This window comes from Syzygium oleosum, unplaced genomic scaffold (genome assembly GCF_021117445.2).
Source record: "Syzygium oleosum isolate NSW1041296 unplaced genomic scaffold, Sole_v2.1 Sole_v2.27, whole genome shotgun sequence".
In the NCBI taxonomy this organism is placed as follows: Eukaryota; Viridiplantae; Streptophyta; class Magnoliopsida; order Myrtales; family Myrtaceae; genus Syzygium; species Syzygium oleosum.
This window is the reverse complement of record NW_026607511.1, coordinates 4,946,419-4,964,991: the sequence shown is the minus strand read 5'-3', so window position 1 is coordinate 4,964,991 and position 18,573 is coordinate 4,946,419. Positions and strand designations below refer to the sequence as shown.

Genomic DNA, 18,573 nt, shown 5'->3' with positions numbered 1-18,573 from the left:
TCCATTGCATCAGACAATTTAATTCCTCTCTCTCTCTCTCTCTCTCTCTCTCTCTCTCTCTCTCTCTCTCTCTCTCCAATACATGTACAAGAGCCGGAAACACTCATTGCGGCTGAAGTGTCAAAATGAGTATTCAAGGTGGGAACTCTTGTGGGCCACATCTCCCAGCCATTAATGTGAGATTCGGAGCGTCACTTACTTACTACAAAGTGAAATATGGTATCCACGGTTACACGTCTATTCTTAAAGCAAAGTTGCACAAGAATTCAACATTTATGTGTCCTTCAATTGTAATGAGATGGACACAGTTTAAGACAAGATTTATTTAGTTCTTCGAGGATTCAAAAGTACCAAGTTGCAATATTCGGCAAGTGCCCATATGAGAAAAATATTCCTATAATTTGGATAGTGCAACATGCAATTCTTCTTGAAAGCTCCGGTAATTTCCTGTCGTGCAAAGTTATTCACCGTCAGCAATGTGTAAATAAATATAGAAGTATCCAACCAAAAAAAATATAGAAGTAACGAAGTTAACCCAACTGACAGTTTGTGGTGTGACTAAATTAATTCATTTTCAAAACTCCAATAGATTGTCCCTATCTTCTACATGTTTCATTAAACTTATCTTCACTATTTTAAAAAAATGTTTGTGGTACTAATTATGTATAAAAGCAATCACTCTATTTTAGATCAAGAAAGTTGAAAATGTCAGTTGAAAACAATCACTGACTATTTTTAAAATGTCAGTTGATGTGACATCCTGAAATTTGCCCATTTGGGATTTATGAAATGAGTGGTTTTATGAACGTACTTGTAGCTAGGTCTCGCTCGAACTGGCCATTCCTGGGATACTAACCGTTAGGGAAGGGCTAATTAGGGATTTAAATTCGTGCGACTAAAGAAATTCGGTCGTGAACAGACTTTCGACCATAGAATCGTCGAGGTGACATTTTGAGCCAATGTAGGCCGATCTTAGGATAGTTATGGGCCGGTTCGTCATTGTCATACGAGTGGATCATGGGTGATTCTGTTTGACCACGAGGTGAGTTGACGAATGATCCAGAACCTATACCGAACGATCGTGCCCGTCGGAACTAGCGATCGATCCTCGCGATTATATTGACAACCGAGGTCGTCACGATTCGAACGAACTTGCACGTGACTTGATTTAGTATCAGTCACGGATCGAATATGCGAATTTCCCCAAAAGCCGTCCGTTAGTCCGAGACACGCTCAAGTTACGTTATTTAAAATTCAGTTATTAAATTAGAGACCAATTTGGGCATGGAAAATTTAGGAAGTCATGACAGGACATTTGGACGACGTTGTTATTAGCATGTTCAGTCTTGGATTTTCCCGGATCCTTCAGAAAAATTAAATTTCGGCGAAGGATGAAAAGTGACCATTTTACCCTTGGAGGTTAATAAAGGGCAAGTATTAGAGGGGAAGGGCATTTTGGTCATTTTGCACTAATTTTTGAGTTGGACAATTTTGCCCTTGAAATTTTATGAAATTCCCAAATTGCCCTCGGATATTTTTGGAAAAGATTCGATCTCGGCCGTCGATTTCAAGATAAGATCGAATCTCGGCCGTTGATTAAAAAAATTAGAGAAGGGCAAGATGGTAATTTGCCAAAGTGGTCAAATTTGGACTTTTTAAAAGACCAAAATTCTCTCTCTCTCCTCATTTCCTCTCTCTCACCTCACGGCAACCCCCCCCCACCGAGAGCTCTCTCTCTTCCTTGGCCAAACCTTGCCGTGCCGCCGTCTGCCGGTCACCGCCCGTCCGATCGCCGCCGTTCCGCCACCGCGCCGTACCCCCCCCTCACGCCGTCCTTCTCCCTCTCCCTCTCTCTCTCGTGTGGCCGTGGGTCACGGCCAAGGGAAGCCGCCGCCGCCGCCGCACGCCGTCCACGCCGCCGAGCTGCCCCGCCGCTCGCAGCCGTCCCCGCCGATCGCCGCCGCTTTTCGCTCTAGCCGAGTTAGTCTAGAGTCCGGTAAGTTGCAATCTAAACCCCGCCTAGTATATCGGGTATTATCGGACCCGTTTGGACATGATTTGGTGTAGTTTAGGGGTTGATTCGATTGGCGGGCCTTAGGATTGAAATTGGAAGATTTTGGCGGATTTTTAGAGGCCGATCGAGGGCTGGAAATTGCTGTTTTAAGTGCTGTGATGTGCTGTTTGGTGTGTGGTTGGTGCCATTAGATCCGGCTCGGAATTTCGTGAAAGTGCTGTGAAGGGCTGGGAGTGAGATATCGTAGTTTTGGTGTCGAAAAAGGGCAAAATGCGTGTTGGTTGTATGTTGTGATGTGGCTGAATTGATTTGATTGATTTGGGCGCCTCTGAGTGCGCGTATTTAATGTCTGAGTATGCACACGTGTGAAAATTATGGCGTGCGATGTGCGTGTGATCACTAAAAGGCCCGGAGGCGTGTTGACGAGAGTTGTGATATGATTGTGGGATCGGACCGAGGCATTATAAGCTCGGGTTTCGATCACGTAGGCCTGTCGCATTTGGCGCGGGCTAAGGAAAGAAAGTGAGAATGAAATCGGTCCGAGACACGATCAGCTCGGGTGAGACCGGGATCGGACCGAGGCATTATAAGCTAGGGTTTCGATCACGTAGGCCTGTCGCATTTGGTGCAGGCTGAGGAAAGAACGTGTGAATGGGATCGGACCGAGGCGATTGATGCTCGGGGCGCGATCGTGTGGGCCTGAGGCGTATTTACGCGGGCCAAGGAATGTGATTGAGAACGGGGTGTGTGGTATGGTAAGAGAAAGTGGGATCGGACCGAGGCGTGTGATGCTCGGGGCGCGATCGTGTGGGCCTGAGGCGTGTTTACGCGGGCCGAGGAAGTGATTGAGCTGGTGGGGTACGACGAGGAAAGTAAATGAAATTGATGTGATAGTGCGTGATCGATGTGTGTTTTTGGCATGGAAATGTGTGTGGTTTGGGATGCGCGAAGCTTGAAATGCGTGCGAGTTTTGAATGTTGTGATTATGAACTAACGGGCAGGATGAGTATGCCAAGGGTCCAGGTAAGTGTGATTGCGTGGATAGTGTTTGTTCGTGTTGCTCCTTTGTGTGTTTGAACTTGTCTGGAATACGTGGTAGCCTAGGTAGGATTTAGGTTGTGACTTATTGAGAAGTGTCTCATGGTTGTTTCAACCAAACCATTTCAGAGCACCCGCCCGAGCCTTGAACCTTCCGCCGCTACCGCCGCAGCGTTTTGGGATCCCGATGCACACCGAGCATTCAGGAGTAGAATATACCTTGGCTGCTGATCCCTTTTGAGGTCGAGGACACGATCCGTACAAGCCAGTTGGTGTGCGTGTATTATAAGTTTGATATTAAATTAGGAAGTGCTTGATGTGAATAGTTGGTGGTGTAATCAGGAAATCCGTTCGGGTGTGTACTATCAGTTGATGTGAATCTGATGGGTGTTGGAAGTGTTTGGTTGTAAAGAATTGGATGTTGTATATTTATATATCCAGGTATAATTTTATGTTTGGTGGTTTGGCGATTTATTTCTTCATGGTGTTCTCCAATTTTATTGTTCGGGTTTATTTCATTGGTTTCCGCCATGATCGAACTATGATGGAATCGAGAGGTCGGCGACGTTTCCTGGGACGTCGCACTAATACGACCTGAGAGAGGGATGTCGCGAGCTTGATGGGGTTCGGGGCGTGACAGTTGAAAACTTTGAGTTACTTTTGTGTTGAGATATAATCATGAGGAGATATCACCTGTTGAGGAAAATCGCCATTTTCCATCTGGGAATTAATTATCAGCTTTGCTGCTCGATGTAGGGGAATTGGATCCCTTTTTGCCTGATAAGAAGAATTTTTTAGATCAAGAAAGTTGTACAAATTATTAATATATAAATTGTAAGAGAATGCACAGACCTGGCCAGCATGAACGAGACCCATCATAGCCCATGCAGTTTGAACCAAGTTTGATCTATTTCCTTCAAGTGGTGTGTATATCTGCCTCGATCAAAGAACGAGTGGTAAAAAATATTACCATATAATCATGCTTGATATTTCTTTTACAGATTCGTGTTAGGAATAAGATCACAAGTTCTTGCAATTACAAGAAATTTACTATCAGAGCAATGTTAGTCTATTAGGTCTAATACTTGTGGATTTACCAATTTACCATATTCGTTTAGTTTACATTTCATCGGGCAATTCCAAATAAGTCTTATTCATATTTTTTTCCTTTAGATGAATCAAGCCATATAAAAGAGCCTTCAAGTATTTTCGAGCTTTTGGATCTATTAAACATCTTCGGTTCTTGTTTTCCCGGTGGAGTTATTAAAGTCGATCAAACAATTTCCAGGTGCTACAAAAGTAATCACCTTTCTTGGGCAAGAAAGGTAGCTCTCCCCCCAGCCACCATCCGGTAATTGTATTTGAAGGAGAAAAGCTACGCCTTTGCGAATAGCGGCACAATCCTCGTAGCTTTTGCCGGCGGCTTCGAGTGCCACGAGTGCAAACCATGTGGAATATATAAAACAAACTCCCCACTCTCCATACCTGCACATGCAGTTCTCGAGTCATCTTGTCTGCTTGCTTTTGAATTATCTACACTGATGATCAACCACAAGGGAATATGGACACATATACCATGATCCATCTGTCATTTGTACGCTTTCGAGGTATCGGACTGCGTTAGTTATGCAATCTTGGATCTCTTCTGTCCGGTGCCCCGGGTACAATTCCTTGAACAAAACTAAAGACTTGATAGCTGATGAAGTGCATTCCACGTATTCGTGCTCAATGATAATGTCCTCGAGAAATTCAAATGGATTGAGGAGCTACACCATCCACAAGTAATATTCAAATTTCCAGTAGTGTAAATAGAAATAAGAGCCACAATTTATTTATATCATAAGCTGCTTCTTATTTGTCGAAGTACGTACTTCCAACCATTTTGCAGAAATTGCAGGCTCCCATGCTGACAATCCACCATTTTTACTCTACAAAACAGTGATGCATCCATTAGTAATGATATAATAGTGGAAACATATTAAGACTTGAAGTAAGATATTGTGCGTATTGCCTATGTATCTTAAGGTTTTTGGAACACGAGCATAGTTGATTCCTAGCGTTAGCACTTACCTGTAGAGAAAGTATAATGTTGACCGCGTCATATAGTCTCTCTGGCTCCACCTTCTCACCTACGATTTCTTGTGGCATTTGTGAAAAAAGCAAGCAACACTGCATAAGCAGAAAGGAGATCAAATTAAGCACTAGAACAATGTTAGATCTGCAGACTATTCACAATCTTCAAAAGAATCTTACCATCAAACCTTCTGCGGTGCAATCAGACAATTGCCAACCATGATCTTGCTCGGAAAAAGTCCACGATCCTTTAGAAATATGACGATACATGCTGTGGAAGTCACCAGAAGGATCATCCTTGACCTTCAATGCCAACCAATAAATACATCTATTGGTGCAACGAAAGGAAATGCTAGGAGATTCCCGCAAGCTGAGATAAAGATTTAACCTGTGATCTCTTAATGAAGTCGTGGCCTTTCATGAGTACTAGTCCTATTTCGTTGGCTAGATTACTAGCAAGCAAAGCTTGGATTCCCAAGCTTGTATCCCATAGTTGACTACCAAAACTCTGCATATGGAGTGCGACCATCAAACTCAAGTCCTTTTTTTCTTTTTGCCAATAATCAGTGGGTTTTAGACATTATAGATTTGGTAGATGCTGGTTCTGACTACCAAAAATGCCATTAAATCCCTTAATTGTAATGAATCATTTAACCAACCTGCATCTTCATTCCATCTTCAGCAACCCATATATAATCTTGAACCCTAGCGAGATGCTTCTTGAAGTATTCACCATTTGGATCCTCCACCCAACAGGCAAGCATACTTAATACCTGTTAATTAGAGCCATTAAGTTTTGTAAAGATATGGTCATGTAAAATCTATGTTCTTATTACCTTTTCCCCACATCCCAAAGTGATGTATCGGCTGTTCTCATCTTCGTAATGGTTATGCTTCATTGCCGTTTTAAGAGCCTTTTCTCTCAACTTGTTTAGTGGCCAACGGTTTAGAAAAGGCTCTGTTAGTATGTAAAAACCATCCCACAGCAAATCTATCACTGAAGGATGTGAATAGTAGAGATCCTCCTATATGAACATAAATTAAGAAAATATATTAGAATCTTACTAACACGTGAATTAATAGTTTGGTGCAAGCTAGCTCTTGCCTCGGCACATAGATGTCGAGCTTTCTTCCAAGAGATGCTGCCATAGGGTTGAGTTAGAAGTTCCTCTCTCAATTGTCGAATGAGAGGTGTAATTGGTGCTACAAATCTTCTTCCATACAAATATGATGTGGCCATGTAAAGGGTCCGAAAATAGCACCACAACTTAGCTGCATATTGGAGAGGAAATCACCAGCACTCTAAGACACAGAAAAAAATCTAATCTACACAACCATATATAATGAACAAAATTCCGATGAAAAAAATCTAAACTTCCTAGCGAATTCATAAAGCATAGATCTTCAATGAGACAAGGGCACATCTTGCCAGAAAAAATTGAAACAATAACTTCTCTTCTATATGTTCACGAATTTGAATATACATTAATAAGCGTGGAAGCTCAAGCAATCGATCTGGTATGGTACAGCGAAATGTCTTGGCAAACCTGGATGCATGGGAAGAAATGAGGGAAGTATCAGTAACTCAGGAGGCACAGGTTTGGTCCCAGACCAGTCATAAATACCAAGTACCTACCATAAAGGAAAACGTAATGTGTTAGTCGCACTTGGCATGTGGGAAAACATACTGTTTAAACTTGTTTTAAATTTGTAGGGAGCATATAGGCTCCGAGTTTTTTTCAATGGTTCAGTTTGGTGCCTGCTTGTAATATAATAATATCATCTAGTAAGGCGATTTATCAATTAAAGGATTATTTTTTTTTTTGGTAAGTAATTAAAGGATAATTCATTTCCACTAGAAGCAAAAAATTTCTTACTGAAAGCCAAATCTTTCCCAAGAAGGATATGTTTATGGCGCCGCCACGATCAAGAATCCACTTTCTCCCTCTGGCACAAGCATTGTTCTCGCCACCATCAGGACCTTCTCCAAGTATACGCATGCATATATAGTTAAGTACTGTAGTGAGCATGGTGCTGTGGCTCTCTACATGTAAGCCCCACCCGCCATCTTCATTCTGCAATACAACATTTAATAACCAACAATGTGAAGATGAAGTACAATTTTTTTCCTTTTTCCATTCTCAAAATCTACGTTAGGATTACGCAAAAAGAGACAAAAATCAAGTACCTGATGATTATACACATATCGAAGGATCTCTTTTCGATGTTCTGTAGAGAAGACAATGTTGAGGTGCCCAGTAATAAACAAACATATCACCTGCATTTTGTTTTTACTGAACAAGTCAAGGGCACGAATTGCATACGATTAGAACGACTATCAGGTGATGATCAGTCCTTACTCTAAAAAAGAATAACAAAATGATCATGACCAAAGTATGGTTATTGTCTGACTAATACTATTTTGGCTTGCATTCAGTGTCCTATCATGTAAGAAGTAGTCAAAATATCTTTCTTGCAACACTTAGGCTCTCTGCATCGAGTAAGTAGAATATATCGGTTTGACTCAATTCGATCGACAAAGTTGATAATAACATCTCAAGAAATAATAATTATATTTCACATGGGGGTAACGATAAAACCACATGTTCGAACAAAGAATTACACTAACCAATGCAAACAATAACCGAGAAGACTAAAGAAAGCTAACCAAAGGAGGGTGAAAGAAGAGAACGCCAGAATTTTCTGCAGGCCAATGGCCATCACTGGCTTGCAAGGCTGAAAAGAAATAGACGCTTCTCCTCAAAGTGGCCGATGCCTTCTCATGTGTTATCTCTTCTTCGTCCACTATCTTTACGCGAGGAATGGTTTGTTTGAAGTTCTTCTCTCTTAGAAACTGCAATTGCACAATGAAAAACTTTTAGCAGGTCTGGCGATAGATTCTTTTTCTCTGCACAACGGGTGGCATGATGCGTCACTAATGAATAAAGTCTAGTCCTTCATTCGAATCATTTTTATTAGTTTGTGAATAAAACGATACAATATATCTTAGTTTTTTTATTAAATAAACAAAAAAGCATTCTCAATCCGTTTAAAGGGACTCCTCCCTATGAAACTCATCATTATGAGTTTCCAGAAATGAATCTAGTAGCACAGTCCGTGTCCTAGGCCAAATCGGAGGGAGGTCCGGACCCGCTTCTCGATCCGTTTTGACCCTATTAAAAAGAACGGACAGCGTGCAAGAAACTATGGGTCGATTCCTGAGAATTTTTGCTATGTGGGTATTAATCGAGATTGAAGTAACACTTGGGTGATTGGGTGGGTGTCATCGATCTTTTACCTGCATTCGCCATAGTAGGTCTCCACTAGGCTTGACCTTGAAGCGGCTGTTGTGGAAATGAAGGCGAGCTTGCTCCACCTCGGCACGCTCCTCGGGAGTTCCCGCGTCCGGATCGAACTCCCATATCTGCCTCCCAACGTATTCGTTGGTGCTGTATATATACGGACTATTCCCTCCTTGTGCAATCTTTAGCCTCCACATCTCTCCCTTCCTTCAATCACAGTTAGGTTATTTTACGTACGCGTATTATTTTTCTATTTGGAGGGGAAAAAAGAAAGCACAACACAGTAATATATATCCTCTCTAACAGATTATTTACTTAACAATGGTGGCAAGACATTTTTATGGAGTCTGGACGTACCTCTTTCGCGTTAGGTCTAGGAAGATGTGAGAGGTGGGAGGAGTTGGAACGTAGAATGTGTGTTGTAATTTCGAGAGTTTGGTGGTATTTATACACCCCCATAAGTAATCTGAGGTGGGAGGACTCTTGGGGAGCAGAATTCTGGACACGACCCTAGACCAATATTTTTCAACAAAATATTCATTCTCAATGAGTGATTACAGCTTGCTTCTCGCAATAGAAAACGGTGGTAATAGCGATGATGCAATCCGTGCTTGGGCACGACCCTCGGGGTCATGCTCGGTGTAGCCTGTTCGGCAAGCCCTAGTAAAGATTATTTCTTCTTTCCTAACTGGTTTTGGTCAATTTAAAAGCAATTGATCCTTCACAGGTGAAGAAGCAGCTAATATTCTACTTGAACTTGAAAGTAGTAAAACCATTATTTCAAGTTACCTACCACTTAAATTGCTCACTTGTCAAACCTCAAAAATCAATACGGGGACGACATCTCAAAAATCAAAATGCGCAATCAAGCAAACTTTAGAGATCAATGAAATCACTAACACTCTTTGATTTCTCTTTTTTGGAAGTTTCCGTTGCCTGCTTGGGTGTGTGAAGAAATCCCTAAAATAGATTAGGGCTTCTCTAATTTTAGGCCAGGACAATTCATAACCAAGCCATTGATTGGGCCAGCAAGCAAGTTGGCGCTCCAAGCAAGTTGGCGCCGTTAGGTTAATCTCTGATTTCGCGATGCATATTCACAATTTGTTCCATAAAACGTGAAATAATGAGATATATTTTGTTTTTTATTACGATAAAAATAACGATGAGTTAAATTAAAAATAATTTACAAGAAGAGTATTTTAGATTTATTATATGAAATTTGATCTTTTTAAAAGGCATACTAATTAAAACATTAGTATATTAAAGCTGAATTTTATCAGAGATTGTGAGTCTTTTACTTGTGTAGATTAGAAATGGTTATGTTAAAAAATAGATATTTCATATTTGTCATTAATCACAAAAAGCGAATAAAAGGATTTTATTGACATGTAAAAGTGATCATAGATAGTAGGAACATAAAAGGAACGGGCACATCTTAACATAGAAATTTAAGAAATTAGGCAGAAGTTTGGGGGGAACTAGATAGTATGACCATCCCTAAACATGAAATTTAGGAGAATAGGCAGAAGTTCGGGGGGACTAGATAGTATTACCATCCCTAAACATGAAATTTAAGAGATTAGGCAAAAGTTTGGAGGGACTAGATACTGTTACCATCGCTAAGGAAGTTTATGATAAGGAAAGCAAAAGCAATTCTCGTAGTAGTTGAGAGCAGCATTTGCTTACTCCTCTATGGGGGTAAAAACAGCAGAAGTGTCATAACTTTCGTACAGAGTTCACTTGAATGCCATAACTTTTTTTTTTGTTTACTTAAGTGCCACATCGGAGGAAAATCAATCATTTGAGTGACACTTCCGACAAATCATCATACGTGGATTTTTTGTATTATTTTAAAAAAATTTTGATTTTTCATTATTTTTTGAATTTTTATTTATTAAATTTTTTTCCTTTTTTTCTTTGTTTTTTTTTTATGTGCGGTGGCCACAAAGGCCTTGCCCTCAGCCGGTGGGGCCGCAAAGGCCCTGAGCAAAGCCATAACACATAACATAAAACCTAAATGTCATGCTCTCAGAGGAGCCAAAAACCATGATGAAAGCCAAGCAGTCGCTCCGGGAGGAGGGAATTTTCTTTTCGTTCACTCAAGCCTCATGTTATGTTGTATATGTCATGCTCTATTTGAGGGTTACCTTAGTTCTTTGTTTGGTTAGGTTCAGTTCCCAAGTGAGAACTGGGAACTGTACCACATAGTGCAGGTTCCAAAAATATGGAACCGAGAACCAAACTTATTCCCTTCAGAACTTGGAACCGAATCGATTCACATGGCAAGTTCGGTCCAGCTCCCAATTCTACTTGGGAACCATGCTCTCCCTTACCAAAGGGGCTAGGTGAGCCGGGGGATGGCTCGACCCGTTTATGTGATAGGCCAAGCCATGCCGTGCCATGCCGTGCTCAGGCCAGCCCGATCCCTTTGTAGCCTAACCTCCACCCTAAAAGAAATTTTCAAGCTCCAGGCAGGTCAAAGCATGATGCTAGTCTGTTTGGCAAGCCTAGGTAAATTTATTTCTTCTCTACTAACCTATAAACGATTAACCAAGCCCATTTGTAAAATTTCAAAATGGTTTACAATATACTCCCAAACTCAATGGCTCTAAATGATTATTTCGTTGGCAACTTAGGGCGCGTTTGGCAACCGGCCAAATAGTAACTATTTCTATTCTTTTGTTCCCAGAATCAGTTTTGGAACAGAAATTCGTTTGGTAAATTTTTTGTTCTCGAGCACAAATTTGCAAAAATTTGTTCCCAGAATCAGTTTTGGAATAGAATCAAGAAGCAAAAAAAAGTCGCTTCTTGATTCTGGGAACAAGAATCAGAAATGGAAAATAATTTTTTTTTCTTTTTCTTCTTCATGGTTTTCTTCTTCTTCTTCTTCTTCTTCTTCTTCTTGACCTGTGGCCAGTTGCCAGCCACCGGCGAGGGCATCGCGGCCCTCGCCGGATCTGGCGTGGGTAACCCTCGCCGCCGTCCTCGCTGGCCCTGGCCTATGGCCGGTCACCAGCGCCGGCGACCTGGCCATGGCCAAGGAAGGGGAAGGGGAAGGAAAAAATATATATATTACAAAATTCAAAATATTATTAATAAAAAGAAATTTTGGGCAGTTACTAAATGCCTTCAAATGCTTAGAAATTGTTCCCAAGCACGGAATAAAAAAGAATCATTTCTGAGCAGAATCAGTTTTCGAGAACAAAATGGTTACCAAACGCACCCTTACTGACGAATAAATAGGCCTACTTTTGAATCTTAAAAGCAATTAAAATTACTGCAGAATTTGAAAGTGGTAAAATTGTTATTCATTGGTAACTTACTAATAACTAAACGGGCCCTCTTGTGAAATTTAAAGGCAATTGATAATCTATTATGGGATTTGAAAGTTATTTGCGCGGTAAGTTTGACCAATAGACGAGCCCCCTCGTAAAACCAATGTATTCAGTCAAGTACTCTCTTTCTCTTTTTAATATAAGTGACTCCTCAAAGAAATAATAATTCTTGTTTCGAATCAAAATCAGATGGATCATTTAGTCTTTTGGTTGAAGGTGGCAAGAGATATTTCATGTGGAAACAACTCTCTTGGAAGGCATAAAAAGAGCAAAACCCCGTTAACTAGATCAATCCATGAAGAGAATGCTAGCGTGGATAAGAACACAACAAATATCATTATTTTTGTACGGCGCTCACTTGAGTGCCTGACTTTTTTTTCAATCATATGAATGCTATAACCTATGTACATCGTTCACTTGAGTGCCATATAACTTTACAATCGATCACTTAAGTGCCATAATTTTTCCAAAATGTTAATCACAAGTGCTATGTCACATCAAAATTTTGGCATTGGGTGACCATTTTTAAAAAGTTATAACACTTAATTAATCAATCGAAAGTTCTAGTACTCAAGTGAACGTTTTTTAAAAGCTGTTGCACTCAAGTAGTCAAAGAAAGCATTATGGCCTTCAAGTGAGCGCCATACGAAAATTATAGCATTTGTATTGTCATTTTTCGCCATGTTGACTATTAGTGAAGAATTCCAAAATGGAACCGTATCATTAATGAGGATCCACTTTTCTAGTGCATCATATATTTACATGACTTTTCCTTTATTCTCAACAAACTAATCAAACCGTTTTGTGCACGAAACGAAGCAAACAAGAGCACAAAATCTGATCAAATAGGAACTTTAAACTATATTTCGGTGGAATTGCTTTACAAATAGAGCTTGCACTCATTCATGTAATTAAGAGTGAGGAGCGTGAAAATAAACTCCATATCATGTAGCTCCTTCACCAACATCTCCTCCAACTACCGTAACACCAATTCTAACAACTAATCAAACTATCCTTATCCCATGAAACCTTGCCTACATCCCTTGAAGTTATCCTACATTGTTCCATTGTCCATCCTCTATGAAATATGTACTATATACATTTGCAGATTAAATCAAATACTATCATCGATATCAAAACCATGCTTCCGTACATTCTCAAATTTCTAATGGTAGAGAAGGTGTATAATATTTTGGTTTTAAATCATGTCATGAATAAATATTTTGGCAATAAATTTCATTGCTTAATAATCCATCGACTCTTGGGGGCTCCTTGTGTGTCTCTCTCTCTGTGACTATGTTGGGGGCTCCGTGTGTCTCTCTTCTCGTGTGACCGTGTTGGGGGTGTTGAGAGAGAGAGAGAGAGAGAGAGAGAGAGAGAGAGAGAGAGAGAGGCAGCAAACATCACCTTGTCACAACTACCTCCCATGTTGAACCTCCTGCACGACAGTCTGATAGACGTCAATCCTGCCGTGAGGCTTGTCGTGAGCTCATCAGCTGAAAGCTATGTTTGAGGAACTGTGTAGGCAAAGACTCACAAGTGGCTTGCTGATTTTCCGCTCGGAAAGATTACCGTAGATTGCAAATGGGTTTATTAAGTTGAGACTCACTCTGATAAATCTATTGAGTAGTATAAGGCTTGCTTAATAGCGAAAGGTTTCACATAGGAGTTCGCCATTGGACATCTGTCCGTACTCTAGACAGAGAAAATGTTTTTTTCCAATGCAAGAAGAAGATTATATGCAACCCCCTTTGGCATATGATTGTCCTCCAGGCAAGATTTGTCGTCTTTGACGAGCCTCATATGACTTTGAAACAGGCATCATGTGCTTGGTTGACTAAATTCAGTGCTATTCTTGAACAGTTTGGTTTCCTTTTTAGCCCTCGCGCTACAGCTTTGTTCATACAGAAGCTTGATTGAGGCATCATCTTGTTGCTACTCTATGTTGATAGAATGATCATCACCAGAGACGACCATTCCAGCAAATTGGGGTTTTAACCGGCAATTGACTCAACATTTGAGATGAAACATCTGGGCCAGCTGAGTTATTTTCTAGGGCTTGAGGTGTCTTCCTTCTTTCTGCGATGGATACTATCTTACTCAAGCCAAGTACTTCCAATCTTCTTTCTATTAATGAACAGATCGCTTTGATGCCTCCCAAACCAAATGCCAAGTCGAATACCCGGGATGGTGTCAACCATTGGCAGACGCCACTTTGTATCATCAATAATAAGAGTGCTAAAGAGATCGCCCATAATGATATATTCCATGGACAAATTGTTGGAGTTGGCGAATACTTCGAGGACCATTGTTTCTCATATCAGGCACGCCTACGTGAGCTTAGGAAAATCAAAGTATGAACCGACGACATGTGACCCATACGCACGGAATGTCGGGAGTTAAGCTGACCTGTTTGTTGTGGGATCAAAGGGATTCGGATAGGTTTGGGCTTTGGGCCCATTTTAAATCCTATATATTGTATTCATATGAGAGATCATTGTAACGAGTTGTTGAAGTTGTAAACCTAAATATCATAATGGAATCCCTTTGCAGGACGTAACCCTATTCTGGAGTGAACCTGGATAAACTCGTGTGTCAATTTTTCTATTATCTGTGTGATTGTTCTGATTCTGTTTAGGATATAACCCATCACAAATAAAGTACACTAAGAAACATTACCCCTTCATTAGACAATATCTCAGACATAGCACTGCCCTTTTGCTCCTATCTCAAGCGCAAATCAAACTGCTAACATCTTTACTAAAGCTGATTATCCAAGACATAGTCGCAGCCTAATTTCCAAAGTCCAGTCGGTCTCCCTGCAATCGCCTTGAGTTTGAGATTATGTTAAATAATGTACATTTGACTTGACATATATATCCATTTAGACAGATTTCTTCTACAATTTACCAATCTCATAGATATTTTGAGCTCTGTTAGTATAATACGAGAAGGGAAATATACGGTTTAATTTATCAAATTCCCATTAGAGCATGAACAAAATCATCATCTACTTCTAATGAAATCACACCGTGTAATGTAGTCATGGAGTCTTGAGGTTTTTGCAGAAGATGTTAGCTCATAATTTTTCAAAGTATCCTCGTGTGAATGTATGTTTAAACCTTTGATGTGAATTAACTACTTGATTTTAATGATTGTTGACCCTAATTAATTTTTGATGATTACAAGACCCACTCAAATACGTTATTGATTATTTAATATTATATTTGTTATATTTGAGTATTCTTTTGCAAGATTTCAAGATCGTCTCAGCCCCGAAGACCTAGGTGAACAAGGTCAGGTACCTGGCCAAGTAATGGCCCCACACCTGGCCGTCCGGATACCCGGCTAAGCATTGACTGGACACCCTATTCCTACAATTTGATAGTAAATTGTATAGAAAGAAAACTTGAAACTTATGGAGGATTTAAAGAATATCAGAGCAGCGTCACTCCATTAACACTTGAAGCCACCACAAATACTTAAAACTATGATCAGAATCAGAGCGACAACCGTGCCGAGAACTACAACCGTGCCGACAACTATCAGATTTACTGGCATGTTGCGCAGCCATAACTTCCTTCTCATTTGGTTCCCCTGCTGCCTAAAATCTTGAGGCTGCAAGTAGAAAATTCACGTCAGTCGGACACCGAAATCCTTAATTCTATTGGCCAAAAGACGGTAATCTTTGTTTTTGCTCCAAATACATCTATTCCATGCGCATCTGAGCTTTCAAGCACTTCACAAAAAATGCTTTCCCTACGACACATCCTTCCGTTGCTTATCAACCTTTTAAACTAAGATGGAAACGAATAAAGCTATGTAGGTCATGCAGTTCTTGATCATGAATTTCCGCTCATCCTTCCATACATTTGATATGAGAAGATTGGGTAGAGGAAAGCGGACTATTGAAAGCAGTAGAGACTGACAACCATTAGATGAGTAGTTTTTAGCTGGAACTCTCATTTTAAAACGTAGAATGACATTTAAATCTTTAAAAAGTTCAAATAACCTTTCTTAGGAAAGTCTATATCCCTAATGTTATTTTGTGCTTTAAAGGAATAATTTGATGCAAAACCTAGCAACAAAGAATCAAAAGCAGATCGGCAGAGACCGCAGCATGTAATCCGCTGAATTGCGAGAAACAATATGGCAAAAGGAATGAGAAGAGGAATAGGAACAGATGGTAGTGAATTGGCAATCCCCAACGTTGTTCATGTCAAAAAGCTTCCCTCTGAACTATTTAGTGGTCTAAAAACTCTAAACTAGATCACTGGACAATTGCACTCGATAGAGCAACTGGGCTGAAGTGATCAGAAAATGAAACATCTGCATAAGACCTAGAAGAAGCGTACAGACTGTCCGTTTTTCGTTACCAAATCTGCTCAATTGAGCGAATGGGGAAGAATTGATGGTCACATATAAGCAAAACTTCTAGGCTACCGATTAAATAATTGTTGGATGACCCGAATAAGTTGGCTGGACTAGTAGGTCGATCGGTTCTGGAGAACATGACTAAACAAACTGCTGTAAGAAAAATACAACTGTAATGTAATTGTGTTTTGCAATCTAATGATTTGCCTCTAAATCATCAGTCGTGATGCACCAATCATTCAGTTTCTGAACACCAGATCCTGCTTCTTACACACAACAATCGGATTCTTCAATAAGATAAGATAACATTGCTCCAGGATGGAACTCACATGTAACAGATTGCTGACCGGAGAAGGAAGATTCTCCTTCTTGTCAACTAGAGGCTCGAATTCCTCGCCACGATCCAGAACCTCCATGACAGAGCGACATAAGTCCAATGTTACACGCCAATTTCTCATAGTTCCAACTTAGTGATAGAGCATAACACATGCTCTCCTTTTCCATTTCTTCCATCGTAACCCTTTCCACTTCTGATACCTGAGCTTTCGCTTTAGCAAGTCTGCAGATCTCTTCCGGATGATCCCCGCAATACTGCACAATGCTGCTTCAGTTTGGGCCTATGTCAAAGCTCAGCTCAGCATATTCTGTGGTGGAGAACAAATAAGTTGTATTCATAAATATGAATTTATGAAGAGAAGGCGATGTTTACCCAACTCACCTGTTCAAGGTATGCACCACCGCGGTCCCAGCTTTTACTCCACCAGTCCACCATGCAATAATAAAGAACATGTCAGGTATACTGACTCCCATCTAATTTCTTGGGAAAAGAAAGTTACCAAAATTTTTTTTTAATTAAGATCAATTACCAAAGAAGCAGTTAGTACCCCTTTTCACCAGATTTATTCCAATTGAAATCATTTTACAAACAAAAAAATAAAAAGCAATCAACACACGCTAATATCCTTTACTTTTGTATTCATTCTGGAAAGTAATTAACCGATTAATTGTCAAATTGCATTATTTTACCAAGGCGTTTTCAGCCATGTCCCATAAATTGGGAAGGAATTGCCCAATTCATTAACAAATGAGAATTGCTCAGAAAGTGGAACAAGTTAAGATGGCTATTATTACTGCAAACTACATTAAAGAATGAAGGCCAATAAGAAAGGCAAAATAAGACTAACGAGCCTATTGTCATAAGTCTCTTTGCGAGTATCTAGATCCGGATTTGTCCATGGCGGCTTGGGTCAAGCACGCATCACGCTGTCTAGGGGTTTTTTAGATTTTTCCTATATTTCTTATTTTTCATAATTTCAAGATGATGGCATATCTCAAGAGGGAAAATTGTCCAAAAAATCTTAAACATATTGTATAGCGGTCAATTCAATCCTAAACATTTCAATTGTGCCAATTTAGTCTTGAAATTTAACAATTTTCCAATTAAACATTTTGACGATTTTCCAACGTAATCCTTCCGGCTAATTTTAGCCCGTAATCGCTAACGTAGACAATTTTTTAAAATTTTTTAAAATTTGTCCATATTTTTTATTGATTTTTTTTCTTTTCTTTTATTTATTTCTTCGCATGGCCAGTGGAGTCACCGGCCCCTAGGCGAGGGCCGCGAGCAAGGGCTCAGTGAGGGCCCGAGGGAGGGCAATGACACCCTCAACTTGCCAAATCTAGCGAGGGCATCGCGACCCTCACCCGCCCTCACTGTGGCCGGCAAGGGCTTAGCGGTTCTCGCCCATCACTACAAAAAAATATGAATTTTGCGACGGAAATTTGCGACGAAAATTTTTCGTCGCTAATTTGCGACAAACTTTGCGACGGATTTCTAATTCCGTCGCAAATTAGCGACGAAAATTTTCCGTCGCAAAATTCGTCACAAATTAGTGACGGAAAAATTCCGTCGCAAATTTGCGACGGAAAATAAATCCGTCGCAAAATTGGTCACAAATTAGCGACGGAAAAATTCCGTCGCAAATTCCGTCACTAATTTGCGACGGAAAATAAATCCGTCGCAAAATTCGTCGCAAATTTGCGACGGAAAATTTTCGTCGCTAATTCCGTCGCAAATTAGTGACGACTAATTTTCCGTCGCAAATTTGCGACAAATTTTGTGACGGATTTATTTTCCGTCGCTAATTTGTGCAACAAAATTTACCATTTTGCGACGAAAATATAGACGAATTGGATGATTGTTACAAGTTCAAATTCAAAAGAGATTGGACGATTTGCTACACGTCCAATTCTAAGAGAGATTAGATATTACAAATTCAAATTAGATAAGAACATCTATTATAAACTCAAGATATTAGATAATCTCTTAAAATGTTCTCGTCCCAAATAAGCTTTTTTAGATTCGATAGGTGCAAATCTTATCTTCTTCTTTTTTTCAAGACTTAGATATAGATAACGCAGATATCTATTTAGTTGA

At 40.1% G+C, this 18,573-nt stretch overlaps 1 protein-coding gene across 1 annotated transcript; it reads right to left on the bottom strand.

The window, feature by feature from the left end:
- Positions 1–229: 229 nt before the first annotated feature.
- Positions 230–8,898, bottom strand: LOC130135109 (beta-amyrin synthase 1-like). Its single transcript, XM_056303481.1, has 17 exons — positions 8,424–8,898; positions 7,794–7,979; positions 7,314–7,403; positions 7,003–7,200; positions 6,673–6,757; positions 6,231–6,397; positions 5,962–6,150; positions 5,785–5,898; positions 5,514–5,633; positions 5,306–5,428; positions 5,123–5,221; positions 4,924–4,980; positions 4,628–4,818; positions 4,360–4,537; positions 3,905–3,985; positions 3,746–3,829; positions 230–447 (listed from the first exon to the last, which is right to left on the bottom strand). The coding sequence occupies exons 1-17, from the start codon at positions 8,622–8,624 to the stop codon at positions 322–324; spliced, it is 2,289 nt and encodes a 762-aa protein (XP_056159456.1). The 5' UTR covers positions 8,625–8,898; the 3' UTR covers positions 230–321.
- Positions 8,899–18,573: the final 9,675 nt, after the last annotated feature.

Coding starts and splice junctions, on each gene's coding strand:
- LOC130135109 (XM_056303481.1), bottom strand. CDS start 8,624: ATGTGGAGGCTAAAGATTGCACAAGGAGGGAATAGTCCGTATATATAC. Junction 7,980..8,423: donor ACCTACTATGGCGAATGCAG/GTAAAAGATCGA, acceptor GTGCAATTGCAG/TTTCTAAGAGAGAAGAACTT. Junction 7,201..7,313: donor GATATGTGTATAATCATCAG/GTACTTGATTTT, acceptor GTTGTATTGCAG/AATGAAGATGGCGGGTGGGG.